At 33.6% G+C, this 18,447-nt stretch overlaps 1 protein-coding gene across 1 annotated transcript in view; it reads right to left on the bottom strand.

Annotated features, from left to right (window-relative positions):
• Nucleotides 1–509: 509 nt before the first annotated feature.
• The window catches only part of LOC126808701 (DNA-binding protein SATB2), a 58,099-nt gene continuing 40,161 nt past the window's right edge, over nucleotides 510–18,447 (bottom strand). Inside the window, exons 3-7 of the mRNA XM_056098869.1 lie at nucleotides 17,726–17,932; nucleotides 16,513–16,639; nucleotides 3,642–3,759; nucleotides 2,729–2,751; nucleotides 510–513 (exon numbers count right to left, since the gene is read on the bottom strand). Coding sequence (XP_055954844.1) covers nucleotides 510–513; nucleotides 2,729–2,751; nucleotides 3,642–3,759; nucleotides 16,513–16,639; nucleotides 17,726–17,932 — 479 coding nt within the window. The remainder of the gene's footprint in view (nucleotides 514–2,728; nucleotides 2,752–3,641; nucleotides 3,760–16,512; nucleotides 16,640–17,725; nucleotides 17,933–18,447) is intronic.

Genomic DNA, 18,447 nt, shown 5'->3' with positions numbered 1-18,447 from the left:
GTCTCATGCCGATTGGAGTTATGTACCAGTGCTGTTACACAAGAAGGTTGGAGCGGTTCGAGGATGTATCAACTTTCCCATGGTGTTGGATAAGTTGGAGATGACTGGTCTTTTACATGGTCCTCAGTTTTACCGATAGTGAAATAAGCAACTGTGAAAGGAACAAGATCTCTGTCATGCGTATCCGGTTATCTTCGAGGGCAGATCGCTCGGATTCAGTGTTAAAGCTGTCCTCGCCAGCAGTAAGATCTTTGTGGCTGCGCCCACTTAACATTACCAAACCCTCCAAGAGTAAGAGGTCGTTGCCGCCTTGAGAGGATCCTTATCATTGCCGGAATGATGTTACAGAAGATAATCACACGATTAACTTGATTGATGGGGCGTCCAAAACGGCGTGATTGCTGGCGTGCCTAATCCCAATAATGGTGAGCCGCCCACGACGAGATGATGGGCGTCCAACCAAGAAACCGACCGCATACCGACGCCCGAAGAAATCTACCATAAGAAAGTCAACTGGAGACAATAGGAAATTTTCCAGTTTAAATTCACAATGGGGATGAGATTGATTCAAGCCCGCGCCAGGCGTAATAATCTTCAAAATCCAAACAAGTCGCACTCAGGATAACCCGATTGCGAACTTTTCGTTTTTCTCATAAATTATTATAGGTACGCTAAAGTATTCCTTCCTTCATATTTTTATAATGTTCATATATCAAAATACGCCAATATCGCAATTTCAGTCTCAAAATTGAAATTTTCCGTCATTTTCATAGTACCTCTCCTAGTGCAAACCCTAGTTTCCAAAATTTTCTGGGGGGAGAGCAACCTAGTCCCCCAAGATTTTGGGGCTATATATAGCTACGGACTTGAACATAGGTTGAATTGCTTTTATTAGTTTTTGGCAAAGGCAAGGTCACAAAACAAATTCAGATCCATCTAATTCATACCAACGTGAATCCATATTACTCATATACGTTCATTTTAAATCAACCGATATTTGTTTTTATTCATATTTAAGAAAATATCCATATTGTGCATACATCGTATATAAATTCATTTTCATATTGTTCATAATAAGATCTTTACATATTATAAATGCGAATTTAGATTCACATTATCCATATAAATTTATTTTCATATTATTCATATAAATCCATTTTCACATTATCCATATAAATTTAGACTATGTTTGTATAGATATAGGTTCACATTATTACTAGAAAATTTTGTTTTCACTTTATCCATATTAATTGACAGATTGTGCGTTGATTTCCTGTTATTCGGAGATGTCACAGAGCATGGTCGTGTTCATATTAATTTATTTTTAGGTCATTGACAGATTATGTGTTGATTTGCTATTACATGATTGTATTCAGAGACTTTCACGGAGCATGGTGGTGTTCACATCCACTTGTGAAAAAATCACTCGGTCTAGGTGCCATTTCTAAATTCGCAAGATTGTCATCATTATGCAAAATATTCTGTTTTGAATATTCATTTGTTGTGTCAGCGAGGCTAGAAACAACACTCGAATCATCACAAGCAGAATGTAAAATATTTTGTGAAACGCAGGAGTCGATATTACACGTACTTAGTTTCGGATCAGCTTCCGATGGTGATATAAACACATCGTTATTGACGTCATCCTTAACACCCATAACGTCACTAAGGGTCATTGCTGGAGGTATTTCTGAATTCAGTGGAGCGCTATTAGATTCGTACACCTCTTTTGTTACAGATCCTTTCGTACACGAACGTGTCGTGCGATGTCTTTTTGATTTTTTCTGAACAGGTTCGGATATTTCTTCCCTTTCTTTTAATATTCTTTGTTCTTTTTGTCGTTCATTTTTCCACCAAACTTTCAGCCTTGTCGTCGTCACCGCCGGGCGTTCGTGTCTCACGTGGCCGCTATTTAGCTGCACGCAAAAAGATTTAAGTTTTTCTTCAGACGGCTTCCTGTTTGTCTTAAACCAGTTTCTAAGCAGCGGAATTTCATACACGGGATGGAAGGTCAATCGGGAATCTTTTGGTGCTTTATCCAGTTCAGTAAATTCTGACAAGAAAAAGAGGACATAGATGCTTTCAATAACTAAAATGTACACAGGAAGTGACGTAGGGTGATCATCTAGGGTTCTTAAAAATGTATAAATGAAATGCGGTTAAACATCTTATTTTTTGTACCAAGCGTGCTTATAAAGACCGACATAAACCATGCAGTCTGGTGTTTGGGGGACTTTACCCGACTCTCATTAAAATTTGATCTTTACAGTTCTGTCAATTGTATACATGTATCCTCTTGCCTTATTGTGCCACCCGAACGACTAGACACCTTTCCTTGCCAGGTGCGCCGTCATGCACTAGAGGTCGTATAACCCTATCCCCAACCCTTTTATTTAATGGATTATTTAAGTCTCTGTGTGTGGGGGGGGGGGGGGGTAGAATGCCATTTTAAAATGACTTGGTGGCCGCGATACCACCGTTTGAAAAATACAGACCTGCCCTTATTTCATAACAACACAAGCAAAATTTATTCTCTCAATGGAGAAGTGGAACACTGTCTTTCCATCGTCTATCTGTTCTTGACCCGTTGACTTATACGACTTCTACTTACCATTAGACTGTTTCTTGTAATTTAGATACCATTCACCGAACTCTCGACATTTTTCCTGACTTAGTTTATTGTGATATTTATTGTTGATGATATTAGATATCATTGACTGAAATATACAATATAATATTAGATATCATTGACTGTAATAAATACATGTAATATAATATCAGATACCACTGACTGTAATATACAATATAGTATCAGATACCACTGACTGTAATATACAATATAGTATTAGATATCATCGACTGTAATATACATATAAATATTAATATGAGATATCATCACTGTACTAATACTATACAATATAAATATTAATATGAGATACCATCAACTATAATATACAATGTTATATTAGATATCACTGACTGTAAATGCAATATAATACTTTAATATTTAAAAATATCATCAACTGCAATATACAATATGATATTAGACACCACTAACTGTAGTATGCAATATAATATTTAATATCATTGACTGTAATATACAATAATATGATAAATATACAAATGAAAGGTCAGGGGATTGGTCCCCAAATACTTAACGTCCAGTCGACACCAACTATGTCATACCGAGACTAACATATGGTTCAGTTTCATTTTAATATTTTACTTGCGCGTGGCGGTGTTTAGCCCTAGGGGTTCCGTGGAAAACCCACGGGGTTGGATATACGACCCTATTCCGGGGAATCAAAACCATATCACTTGATCCATTCGGACACCCATTCAGCCGGGATCTAGTGAGGATCTAGAGAGGGTTGGTGCGGTACATAACAAGGTTCTGTAAGCAAAAGCATTTCAAGTCAGTTTCAACTCTGGTCATTTTGAAATGCGCATGCGTGGATAGATATCAAGTAGTTGGGTCCTGCCCCCTTCACAACCCCTGAAATCATGTAGATACATAAACTATAATTTTGAAATCATGATTAATATATGTTTAATCTTCGATTAAAGATATTAGATGCAATCCCAATCCGATTGCTTCATTTTGATGACAAATCAACAATTCAAAAATTAACAAAAATTACCTGGCAAAGGGGAGATAATTTGCCCAATGTAAGTTGATTCATTTCTTTTAACAGAATATGTACAGCTCGCCTGACAGCGTGATCATTCCATTCATTTGGTAGTAATAACATATCAGTGCTATAATATAATATAAAGTCATTTGTATGATCGGTTAAACCTTATGAAAAAAAAAAAAAAACGTTTCCATAGAAAATGTATAAATTCGTACAGAATTGGTGTAAAATACTATAATTTTCAAGTGATTGTATTCTCCAGTCCAATCCTACAGTTTTCTATATTATTCGGTTGTCCGATAAAATTCTCGGAATATCCAGGCGCGATTTCTCCGTGTCAGTTTTTGGACTCCAAATTAAGAGTAGGCCCTAGCGCCTAGAACACTGTATGGCGCATCCCCATCTTCATTAGCTTAGTCGGTGCAGAAAAGTAGGACGTTAAACTCCATTTCATTTCATTTATATGATATTCTGTGAAAATCTATAGAAATTTATTTTTGTTCTACATAATGTTGTGTGACAGAGGGAGAGAAATGGGGTTTAACGTCCACTCGACACAAACTAGGTCATGTAGTGACTAACACGTGTTTCAGTCCTATTTCAATAATTCGCTTGCGCTTAGGGGTCACGTACAACCGGGGATTCGAAACCACGACAGTTGATTCAATGACAGACCTTATGACACAGCGCGCACATGCTACCCCCCCCCCCCCACACACACACACACACTTACATAATGTTGTAGACAGGCGGCCATTTGTAAAATTTGCAGTTAGAGATCTAAAAAACCACTCAAACCTGTTATTCAGAATAGATTAAAAAAAAACCAGAAAAACAATCTCAAATTTATGATGAAAGAGGTCATAATAACTTTCGTCCTGAAATAACCTAGTTTGTATCCGGTGAACGTTAATTTAACCTCATCTCTCTCTCTCTCTCTCTCTCTCTCTCCCATATAAATTGTGTTGTTGTTTTGTGCTCAATCGCTAAATGCCACTTAAAGATTATATTAGGTTGTTGCACATACTCTTTTACATTTATATACCCATCACGATGATGTTTTTATAAAAAAGGTATTGATGTAAAGTAACTATAAATCAAGTTATATTACAAAGTTGTATTAATAAAGTTCTAAGTCAATCTGTGAAAGACCTGTACAAAGTCGATGGTTTCCATTTATTTTCTACATAGACCTCTCCAAGTGTACACACTTTCGCCTGGATGCCGGTTAGGAAGAAATTTTCCTCAGCCATACTAAAAAAACAGTCGTTCACGACCAGCTAGTTCCTTTTTCATTTTTGGAAACAGGTCTCATCCATGGTTACAAATCTGACCAAATATTTATCAGGATCTGCTTCAAAACGGCGCAGATTGTCACGGGACGTCAGGAATCTGACACGCCTCGGCCTCTGATCCGCAGAAACTTTTGTCATTCCTAACTCGTTGGCAATGATATACCAACCCTCGCATGAGAGATGCCTACAGCACTGGTAATATGTCGAGTGGTCAATCGTCGTCGATCAGCCATCGCCATGTCATGCATCCGGGTAATATTTTCCTGAATGGCTGCTGTTGATGGCCTTCCAGGACGCAGGTCATCATCAAGTCTCTCTCTGCCACGCTTAAATTCCACAACCCACTTCTTTACTGTGGGGAAAGAAGTAGCATCATCCTCATAAGTGGAGACCATGTCGGCACGTATCTGTGTTGGGGTTAGTCCCTTTCAGTTGCAGTATCTTGATGACTGCCCAATAGTCTGTTTGACTGCATTTCTGGTGATTTCAATGGGTAAGTTCACAAGATGGTCTGGTACGAAGACAATAATATCACTACAATTGCAGTTCTTATGTCTATGATTCATTCAATGATTGTACTTGTTGGTGGCAAAAGTTTGTTTCAACCCAATTGATCTATTATTTTCAGGCAACCGCATGTAGAATCAAAATTATTGTGTTCCGAAGCAATGGCAGACCAGATATTGCTCATCATCGAACTCAGCTAAGACATTTACCTACTATGTGTTTTAAAATTCTACCCAAATTAGAAGAAGTAGGGTTATCGTATTCCAACATGTGGGATAAACGGACAGAAAATTATCATCGAATTCATTCAAGACAATCACTTCAAAAGGCAGGGGATAATTAATTACGAACGGAGAATTGAGATTAGACATGTATATGGGTTGATTAAATCAGTTCGCTGCCGTGTTTAATATATGTAATTTCGGGGATGGCAAAAACTGGGATGCAGTCAAGTTCTACTTCATGGGAATTGTGTGAGAATTGTTATTATACTTCTTTAAAAACATAATCCCGCTTGGCATCAATACATTTGTTCCACCGTTTCTCCAGGATATTTAACCCGTCAGAAAGGATGAAGGGGGTCTTTGCCCGAAAATTGTCTTCGTCACCCGAATTTTCAGAATGAATCAATCATTAACTAGAAAGAGTTTTCCACAAATGTTATATTATAGAATTCAAAACGTAAACCGTAAGCGATTTCATTTTACAATTATAAAATTATATTTTTATGTTATATGGTCTCATTCTCTGATGTTTGTGCCCGAATAACGGAAATACATTGCCCGAAAAATGAAGACAGCTTTACAAGGACAGCATTAGAGAATCTCAAATTTTCACAATCTACAACTGAAAACTCATTTTGTTTCAACTCTATTATCCAAATTAGAAACAGACTGCTTTATGTTTTTTTACTAACGAGAGAATCATAGCGCTTTGGGCATGCGTATATGGATGGATTATTAAGCGCACTATAAATAATGCCGTTTCACGGTAATATAGGAAATCATAGCACGCGAAATCTATGTTTTGCATGTGATGTACGTGCTAAATACTTTTCTATCAACATGAGCAGATTGGTCAAGTTTCCAGTCAATGTAGTTATTTAAATCTCTAACTCCCTAAAAAAACCAGATCAACCAAGTTTATATTGTATAGATTTTATTTTCTGTATATATATAATATGTATATAAAGTGCATGGTGAATTATGGTATGATATATTAATAGTATAAACAAGTATTATAGGCATGACATATTTAACATTACACAATAGACAGTGTGATATATTTAATATTACACATTAGACAGTGTGGTATGTTTAATATTACAGTGTAATATTACACCACATATCACAGGAGACAGTGTGATTTATTTAATATTACACATTAGTCAAGTGTGATATATTCAATATTTCACAACAGACAGTGTGATATGTTTAATATTACACAGCATACAGTGTGATTAATTTAATATTACACAGCAGACATTGTGATATATTTATGTTACACAGTAGTCCATGTGATATATTTAATATTACACAGTATGAAATATTAAACAGTAAAATTTTGATAAACTGACAATACACAAGTATAGTTTGTGATTACTGAAACAGTTAATTCTCAAATTCCAGTGAGTATGAATAAGTGTCAGTACAGTGGAGTATTTATTATCAGGTCTCATTTCAGTACCAATGAGTATCATTAACAAACTATATTGTATCTATTTAGTATCAGTGCCAATAATTCTCACCAGCATTAAATGACTATGTATCAGTGAACGACATCATACTTATGTTGCAATGCAAGTATGTGTATTATAAAAGTGGCAATGCGTCTCATTCTTATTAGTAAATAAATATTGCATCCAAGTAAATAATACATGTACCATCAAGTACTAACACATGTTAGCATCCCCAAAAAGTTTCAACTGGGTACATCATAATCTCTGGTACTTAATCGAGAAGAACTATACAAGCTAAACTATACAAGTCTTACTCAAGTACTGGTAGTTCTCAATTGCCTAAAAACATGTTTTTAAGTACAGTACAGATATGTCTAATTCAAGTACAAACAACTTGTACTGTAGGTAAGTACACACGTCTCACCAAAAGTCTTACTCAATTACTGAGTCCCTACATGTACATGTACTTCCAAGTATCATACAAGTGCTAACAATTATCAAACAAGTACAGATGAATCGCATTCAAGTACATATAAGTATCATTCAAGTACACATACTACAACTATCAACAAGAAACAAAATACCAATCATTGGGATATTAAGGCGTACATTTATTAGTTAATGTATATTCAACAAGTATTATGAATATTAATGAGATATTATGAATATTAATGAATTATTATGTATGGTAATGGTACAACATGAATAATAATAATATTATATATATATATAATTTGTACAAATATGACTAGTAGATTTACATTTGAGTATTTACATAAAAAGTGGTGGAAGGGAGGTGATGGGGCAAGTATAAAAGAAGGGGATGGGGATATTGCATACGATTGTGAAGGGGGTATTTTGGGGGTGAGAGGGTTTTTTTCTTGACTATGCTTAGGATATTGCAACAGTGAAATATTACCAAATGTGACATGAATAGGGAGCGTAAATTTGGGGTACATAAAATGGGGTCAAATGGTCGTGAAGAATACGTGTATATGCATTTAAATACTGGTGTGTATTGAATTTAATAACTTGAAATTGGGGTACATAAAAATGTCAAATCGTCATGAAGAAGAATATATTTAAATACTGGTGTTTATTGAATTTAATAATTTGTAATTGCTATGGTAATAATATATATTTTGTTGGAAATGAGTCATTAATTAGTATTACAATCATGTACATGTAGGTAGTCCACATGGGGTTATAATAACAATTGCTATAAAGAAATATGGATACACTAACTTTGATGTTGCGGCCCATTGACCACATCTGCAATATACATGTAGCAAGACATCATTAAAACGTTGTTGTGAGTCATGCAAGTTATGCCTGTTCGAAAACAATGCTATAGAGAGGGGTTTCAGTGTACGCAGACCACTACGATCTTTAAACATGTACATAAAGTTCTTGCCTATTGCAAGCACTCTTTTGATTGACCTTAATATGGCCTTAATGTGGAATATACTGAGATCACAATTAGCGCCTTAGTTTTCAGGAAGTAAATTAGTACATTTTTAAAAGAATACACAAACCCAGTGGACCAATGGCGTAACGATCACTGATGAGGGTTTTCGGAGGCCTAGTGTAGTTTTAAAATCTAACATATTTCTTAATATCAAATGTAAAAGGGCCTGCGGTTAACTATAAATAGGAAGTTATCTAATGTAACATCAAAAATCTAATACCTAATTATGCCTTTAAGCAATGACAATATATATCATGATTAATATGTATTATGATAGTTGAAAACTAAACAAATTTTAAAGATACCTTCCCACATACAAACTGAGTGATTTGATGATATATTTGGACTAAAAACATGTTCAAACTAATTAATCTATCACAATTTTGCTTCAAATCCTTCTCAAAACATTGTATTCATGAGGAAATAACCCAAGCTATAAAAAATCTATTAAAAGAAGTCATGTTTGTGTCAGGTGACATGGCTGACGTGGTACCTTGCAACTGGTGTGAAGCTGGAGGAGAATTCATTGCACATACAAGACGATGTTGTCATTAATCACTGTCCATTTATCATAAATATCGAAACCCAATTGAATTCTCGGATTATCCACTGCCCACGTCTTTTCCGCACTTTGTATCTCAGAAACTGTTGTATGTTTAAGTCTCTCACCTTTTCCTAGTACTCTCACCATCAAGTTTATCAACAAATACATCAAGTGTTCCCTAGCACTGAGAAATCAGACAATCTTTGCATGCAACCATTGACGTCACTCGAGCAGACATCCCTAACCGTCAGGTTGCCGGTTAGGGAAACCCTTACATGTATTCGCTCCAGGGAATCCAGTATTTTTCTGGTAGGATTCATGTTTCTACTTTCCATATATACCAAAGTTGCCATGCTTTTAATTGAAATAACCACCCGATAAATACTTTTGTGGGAAAGTATCTTTAAACTGTATTTATTATGAAAATCTATTAACCAATTATCATTGATTATGCTGAAGTTATTATTCAGTATGTTTCACAATAATATGAAACCATAATTAAAACAGAAAAGGAAAATTTTCAGGCATCATTTGTAAAGAAAAGTCACAAACCTATACATACACAAAAACAATCGGTAACAATATGAATTCTTAAGCAAAACAAATTTGTTTTAAAAAATTAAAATATTTTGGCTTTTTGCGTAGTAAAAGCACTTGAAACTTCTAAGGCAATTAAATTATTTATGACAAAATTCATCATAAGTTTGACTTTAATTTTAAAATTATGCAAAATAATTAAAATATGCACATATTAATTATATGAAATTTTATACAAAGAGTGAAAAGTGAATTTATTCTGTTTAGCGTGCTATAAAATACTAATGTGATGTCTTTGGCGTAATTTATATTTTTGTAAAACAATAAATTATTTTTCAACACTAAAATTTTAATTTAATTTTCATTAAACCATAATGATCATAACCAAGTGAATATGAATTTTTAAGCAATTTTAAAATGAACAAAAAACATTATGTTTTACATTTAAGCACTTAATAAGTTTTTCTCTATCTCAGCACATAAAAGCACTATTAATATTTTGGGGTAAAATCAGAAATTAAAGGGGTGGTGATAATTAACTTTGGTATTCAAATTTAAAAAAGCACTATTTTTTTTTTCTTGGAGTCATATTTTTCACACAAAAAATGTAAGATTGGCGATTGTGCATCTTGATTTTAAAACTGTGTATCTCTGCAATTTCTTACTTATGTTGAAGAATTTTTCTTTTTAGACATTGCCATTTAAAAAAATTGGCGTATAGAAATTCTTAAATATGATTTAGTTAATTACATGTATACAAATTAAAAAAAAAAACTGGGGTACAAAAATTCCTAAATATGATTTAGTGAATATTACAAATTAAAAAATCTTATTAACAATGCATTTGATCCCTCAACCGATTTTAAAATTTAAAAGAAAAGTAGAAAAGTAACGAAAAAATACTAGTAAGTAAATAATTAACTAACACTAACAAGGGAAGTTAATGAGACAGGTAGATAGAGACACAAATGGCTTGATAATCTCATTCAACCAGACTACAAATATATACCAAGAGTCTAGTTGATCGAGGCTTATCATCTGATGACATCATTCAAAGAACTAAGAAACATTTAGAAATCCTTTAGTTATATTCATTCTACAAGTTTAACGGAGTATTAATTGGGTATCAACAAATAGTAGGAAATCAGACTTAAATAAATAACTGCCCATCATTAAATAAACATCCCCAAAAATTAAATGGACTAATCCAGCAAATGATTAATTGTTTTCTACTTTGGAGTAGTCCATTGATGAAAATAATACGACACGCTAGAAAATACTAATGTCCTTGCATTCAATTAGGAGGTAACCTTAACATCCATTACAAAATAATTTAACACATTTTAAAGATATTAATCTACAGTAAAACTGAAATGAATTACTTAACAAAAGACTTATTTTTATTATAATTCTTAAATTAACAGTCTCAAATATTTCTAAATAAATGATACTGGATTTATTAAATAACCATACATGTAACGGGTACTTTGAAGAGTCAACATTTTTTTAAAATACTTGAAAATATGTATACATATAATAAATGTTGTTCCATTGTTAAATTAGAATATGATTTTTTGTTATCATATTTGTGAATAACAAATGATGATTGGCAGGTATGAAAAAAAAAAATTATTGAAAAAGAATGCAAACTTACGATATTTAAAGTTGTGTACATGTATATGGTTATGTGCCTTGTTTCTTTGCATTTTCAAAGAATTATGATTATGAAAATTCATTCATTAATAATACAAGCCATATTATCTACGAAAACAAGATTGAAATATTTAACAATATAATATGTAACAAGGAAAAACAATCACCTTTGGTAAACCATCTTATTTCTCATTTGAAAATTTTGTTCTACTTTGTATAATAGAGTTATTTCCTCACAGGGGTTATTTCCCTTCCAATCAAGAATCACAGTGTTGCAAAACAAAATGTTGGTTTAGATCTACACCAATCTGCCATAATGTGTAATATTTTTGTACAAAACCACAATATTTTGTAAAATGTATCACTCCATTTAATCAAATATAAAGTGCTTTTTCCTTTCAAATGTGTATTGTTTTAATTCATATTTTCAAAGGGATGAAAGTGAAATATCTAATTGTAAGCTGTGACAAATTTGGTTAAGTTATTTATCATCAAATCTTTCAAAAATATTATTAACAGACAATGCAGTAATGTTATTTTTTCCGAGTTACATAAATATATCTTTAACAAAAATTAACACAAAAAAAAAATCTAAAAAACAGGAAACCCTAATAATTGCAATGACCCCTTGCTGTGTTTTCCAATAACAGAACAGAGTAAAGTAAATTTTCTTAAAGAAAAAACATAAATAAATGACTAGGTTAGGTCCAAGGCCTAATATTACACGATGTCATATATTTCTACTATAACAAACAATATACCGGTAGCTACATTTTCCCTGTTATCCAGTCTGACTATAGTATTAGTAAATTTGTCCCTGTGTTCCAATGTGAATTGAGTACATTATCTATATTAGCAATTATGTCCCTGTTATTATTAATGACTACACAAATATTAAGTATAAATTGTTCATTGTATTTTTGTCTCTGTTTTCCAGTTTTCATAATCACAATATCCCTGGTATCCCATCTGACTAAAAATTAATGTCTCTGTTATCCAGTATTTCTATAAGGCTATCGCTCACATTCTTACTCAAATCCATGTGATTTTATATGCAGATTCTGATTGGCTGCAACTTAAAAAAATCACATGATTATTCTTTCAACTTTTGTTTAACAGAGTTTTAATCAAATACTAAAATTGCACAATACATGTATGATGACATATCTGAACAGTCATGTCATTTTTTATGTTTCTGGAAATTGCACACTTCACTTCCAAACTGGCTGATCATGTCTACAGGAAGTTTAACTGTCATCAAGTATTTTAGTAAAACAATACAAATTTGCTGATTGCGGAACCTTAGGATAATCTCATCCTCTTTACTTTCGCTCGATGGTTTTTAAACCAAAGTTGAATATTTTTGGATTCCAATCGAGGAAATTTTTGACGATAGTCTGTTCGATTCAGTTCTTCACAATATTTATCAATCATGTAGGCAGATGGGTGTGTATCTTCTTCAAACCATTTCTCCAACTGGGGTATCTCTGTTAAAGGGTCGATAAAGACACGTGTTCGTCTTTTCCTGCTGTCGCTGTTTTTGTGCGATGATTCACGATGATGTGAGGATGGAGGTTGAGGGGAGTGTTGTTGTAGGCTGTTTGCGTGCTGCATATAATATCGTGCATTCATCGGGTAGTATGCCATGGCTAGATGAGGGGGGAGTTGAGGTATATGTAACGGCTGTGACATCTGTGCCAATGACATGGCAGCAATACTGGCAGGTGACATGTTGGCAGTCGAGACGGCATTATATGACATACTGGAATAATCATTGACTTCATCTTTTTCTTCTTTTATACAAAGTTTCTGTTCGTCACTTGAATCAGAACTGGCATCCGAGTCATCGCTGTCATCATCTGACATGTCACGACGCATTCTCTCTTTACTGGCACTATCAAAATGATCATTATCGGAGACAGATTTAGAATTTGTATGGCTGGTATTCCCATTCGTTATAGTATCAATTTTCTCACTACTTATATTCGGCTCCGATTTAACAACGGACAGGTCTTTAGAATGAGAATTTGGGGTATTTTGCGATTTGGACAGCCCGTTAAACATAAAGTCACTAGAAACTTTTTCTGTATGTCTGATCGGTTGTTTTTCATTTTCAAATATTGCACTATCTGTTGTTCCATTTTCGTAAACCTCGTCTTGGGGGTCTTCGGAACTTTCTCTGCGTAAGGTAGTCTCATCTTCCATGTCTTTACAGCTGCTCCGTTTATTCATGGACAAGTCGCATGGCTCATCGATATGATTATCCAGTGAATTTACAGCTCGATGATAAGGAAATGGAATAACGTAGACTGCATTTTTATTTGGTAAGTAGGGGATGTTGTCCCCGATGTTGCTATCTGTGTTTTCTTCATTTTCAAATGAGTCGTCCATAGCTTTTGAAGCACGGCGTTGTGCAGCTCGGGCATTTTTAAACCAATATATGATATTTGTGAGGTCCAGGGGTCGTCGACCTTTACGTGATTCAAGTTTATTCAACTGATTCATGTAGCCAATCATTTGATCACGTGACGGATGCTGATTTTCTTGGAACCATTTCTGTAATCGAGAAATTTCGTATTCCGGATCAAAACTTGTCCGAATTCTTGTTTTATGAGACAGAAAATTACGATATGAAGGACTGGAATCTGATTGGTCATTTTCTACTGGACTGGTGACTTCTTCTTTCGTGGTTTCCTTTTTGACAGAAGTGGAACTCTTCATATCAAGAGGTAGTGATTTGTTGGACCTGTTTAGTTGTTCGCTGTACCATTTATCGAATGCTCCCCTCATCTCGTCAGATAGGCCTTCTGCTAAACACTCAGACAAGTTCTCTCCCTTTGATAGAGAGGCCAAGATATTCTGAAATGAAAACAAAAAAATAAAATTGATATAAGCTGACTTGCAAACAGGATTGAAAATATTGCCAGGTCACTGATCATTCAAACATGTGATTATTTTTAATTATTTTCTCAATTTCAAAGCAAAGTTATTTCTATAAATGTTAATTCCTTAATTATTTCAGGCAAAATCTAATCTACATGTACAGAAATGGCACCTTCCTATGGGGCCTTCCATTGCTTCAATTAACCAAAAAAAGAAGGAAATAGCACATCAGCACCAACTGGAAGACATTACAGCGAACTAATGGCCTCGATATACATGTATTATGTATTGTTTGAATACAGAGATGAATTTAAAGTCAGATTCTGTTAAACGAAAACAAACAGCATTTGACAGTACAAGGGCACATAATCCAAACTATAGTTTTACTGATGACTATAATAAAGCAATAAAACTCCTACTGAATTTGCTACCTCACAATGATTTATTCCCAACAGAATTACCCCCCTTTGATCAAAAAATGATTGAAAATCTTTTCTTTTTTTCTTTTTTTTACTTAAATTTACATTTATATTCACAGACTTCAATACTGCAATGTCATTTTAATCAAGAGGCACAATCCAGGAATGTTAAACAACATTGATGTCAAGAGTTGACTTTTTCATAACAGTCTTGTTAATCAAATATAAAATAAAATCATCCAGACATACATACCTTTTCTATAGGACAACCGGAATCATTAAGCAGACTCTGTGACTGGGTCAATAAAAGTTGTAATAATTTCTCTTTTACGTCATCGGTACTCGTTTGCCTCGATTGACTAAAAAACACAGAAAAAGCGTCACACGTAAGTTTTACATTAGCACGTTTATAAGGTGCGTTAAAGCAAGTACCCAGAAAAGTGTACAGATTAAGGTGCAGTGTGGCAAAGTGGGGAAATGTAATGTAATATTGTCAAGATTTTCATATGAATGGTTACCCATGTATGATTCTGTTTTATTGACTAATTCTAAGCTTATAATTTTCAGAAGAAAAGACAAAAATACAAAATTTAAAATGAAAACACTGGAATTCGTACTGATAATTACTACGCGGCTTGTCTTGTATTCAGTAAAAACTATCATGTACTATCAAAACCCTAATTCTTCACAGATCAATTTGATGTGTTTCTATTTGATATAATAATATAGTCTATCTCATGTAAGACCTTGAGGTAAGAGAAGGTCAGAAGCCCACTATTATTAGAACTTGTACACAAGGCCTCTTCCACAAACAGAATCCAATTTTTTCAAGATCAACCATCCACATAGATAAAATTTGTAGCATTTTCAACCTAGTCTACCCAACCCAAAATTTCTTTAATAGTATTTAGTAATTAAACTGGATATACATAGGACAGAATTCTAATGAATACAATTATCCTACTGTTTATTATTATGGAACACAATTTGGCTACTGTCTATTATTATAGTACATGATTAGGCTACTGTTTATTATTATGGAACACAATTACACTACTTATTATTATTATAGTACACAATTTGGCTACTGTTTATTATTTTGGAACACAATCAGGTTACTGTTTATTATTATGGAACACAACTAAGCTACTGTTTATTATTATAGAATGCAATTAGGCTACTGTTTACTATTATGGAACACAATTAGGCCACTGTGTATTATTTTGGAACACAATTACATGTACATGTAGGCTACTGTTTATTATTAGGCTACTGTTTATTTTGAGCAATGTTTGGACTAGGATTCCCTAGTTTTTACCAAGCAACATCCCTCAGTTACAGGCCTAAACAGTAATTGTATTCCACAGAACTATGTATCTACATTGTAGACAATCCTTTAAATTGGTAAACAGAATACATGTATAACAGATAAAATTAAAATATTCCATATAAGTTTCTATTCTTATTTATTTAGTTGATTGTCAAGTGATAGTTGTGTTAAAACTGTAGTTACACATGTAATCAATCAGCTATGAGAAATTGACGATACAGCAACCAGTAATACTAACTTTAAGTTAAAATTATTCCTGGTTCAGTTAAAACCAATCTGTCACAAACCTGATGTGATCTTCAATAATTTGAGAGCATGGGTTGTGTATTTATCAAATTTGTTACATATAAATCACTATAAACATTCATAATGTTTATGAAAATCAATAAAATCATGTTTAACCCTTTAATCCTGGACTTATGATCTTTCAGTACCATAAAGGAAGTAAATAGCAAATTACGGGCATTAAATGGTTAACAATATGGGTCCTCCTGGTTTGTGGACAATAAGCAGCACTGTAAGGGGGTAGATCACAGTACGAAAAGGGAGATAATGCTACTCACCTGGCTAATCTAATACGTAATGTAGCGACGTTCGTTAATTCACCAAGTATATCTTCTATGGTAGCCTGAGTATTATCGGAAATAGAATCAAAACATAGAGGTTTCCATTTCTTAATCTGTATTGCACCTGAAAATATAATGTTTCAAAAATATTAAAAAAAAAATTTTCATCACTGTGTAAAAAAAACCCACCAAAAATTCAATGTTCAAGTTTGATCTAGACGGCTTTCAAAAATACAAATGACCAATTCGTTGGATTTTATATCTTGATTTGTTTTGAGGGATGAAAAATTAAATGTTTTAAAATCAATAGAAGTTGGCATTTAAAGATTATTAATTTCCAGTCAAAAATGTTGGATGAAATGGGATTTAACATCCTACGGTTTGGAACCAACCATGGTAATGAAGATGGGAGGATGGCAGAATGAATGTACATGTAATACTGAACTATTGTGTAGTGGATGACCCGATGGTTAGCGGGTGCTCATTGTATCATAGGGTCTGTCATTGAGTCAACTGGCATGGTTTCGATGCCCCGCTTGTACGTGATATAAGGAGTAGGGTAGCATGTCCAACCTCGTGGGTTTTCTCTGTGTCCTCCCACTGCTAAAAAGCCTTACATACAAGCGAATTATTGAAATAAAATTGAACCATATGTTAGTCCCGAAATGACCTAGTTTGTGTCGAGTGGACGTCAAACCCTGTCTCTCTCTCTCACCTTTTAATTCTATAAGAAAAGGTGTTTTTTTCGTATATATATATAAATGACACAATTTGGGTAATGGATCAATGAATTGACCATAAATTTGACACAATCTAGTATGGGGTAAACAATAAAGTGGGAGAAATCTGGGAAGGCTGTTCGCCTATTTACAGATTTTTAACTAACAATCTAGTTTGGACATGCATTTATTCAATGAAACTGCCACAAGGGTACATTAAATGTCTTTTCACAAAGATTTGTTTTTTAGGGAATAGCCTTAGCATTGTACAATTGCTTCCAGTATTAAACTCAGTAATTATGTATCCATAAAATTGTACCTTGTGTTAATATGTAATTACTAAATGAAGTTGTACTATATTGTGTTCTAAAGTAATAATATTTGGAAGGGGAACCTCTAACATATTTTTTCATATAAATTCTGTTTTCCCATTGATCACAGAAGTTATATTTCATGTCAAAAAAAATGATAAGTGAATATCCAATACATACCTTTAGCGTTGATTGCATCAACAGAACTGTAGCCAAGTTTAAGAAGTGCTGCTCGGACTAAATCCTGTAATAGTGTAGAGTTAGGTAAAATGGCGTAGCTGTCTAATTCAATGTTATCTGGAACTGCTGTTAGACTAGAAGTATTATCAAATGATGGAACTCCGTTAATCTGCTCTATAACACAATGTATTGGTAGTGACTTTGCATCTGAAAAATACAAATATTCAAAACATTATTTATTTATCATTAAATTTTAGGAAATATAAATTAGGCAAACAGGCCTACTTTAAAGTAATAGTGACCCAAAGAAATGGTTTAACACAAACACCATTGCTAAAAAACACTCTTAACTCATGCTATAAGTTATAACCCAAATTTGAAAATAAAAATGTTGAAAATGCATTGGTTTCACCAAATTTCTGTAATTGTGTGATGTCAAAAGAAAAGTATAGCAATCTTTTGAATACAATATTTTATCTTGGGTGTTGGCAACAAATAATTTAAATTCAAAGAAAACATGTCCCAAGTTAACCGATGTTTGAGTCCACTATCAAGTTATCAACATCAAAGTATCCGTATTCTAACATAATTGTTTTTTTTTTATAAACCACAAGTCTTGCATAAGAAATGTATTAGTTGATATAGAGGGGGCCAGGGAGCTGCACCTGCAACCCTGTTAATTTCAAAAAAAAAAACTGGCTTCCTTGTAGAAATCAAAATTA

The sequence above is a fragment of the Patella vulgata genome, chromosome 1, assembly GCF_932274485.2.
Source record: "Patella vulgata chromosome 1, xgPatVulg1.2, whole genome shotgun sequence".
In the NCBI taxonomy this organism is placed as follows: domain Eukaryota; kingdom Metazoa; phylum Mollusca; class Gastropoda; family Patellidae; genus Patella; species Patella vulgata.
Note: the sequence above shows the minus strand (reverse complement) of the source record. Positions and strands in the feature narration are given on the sequence as shown.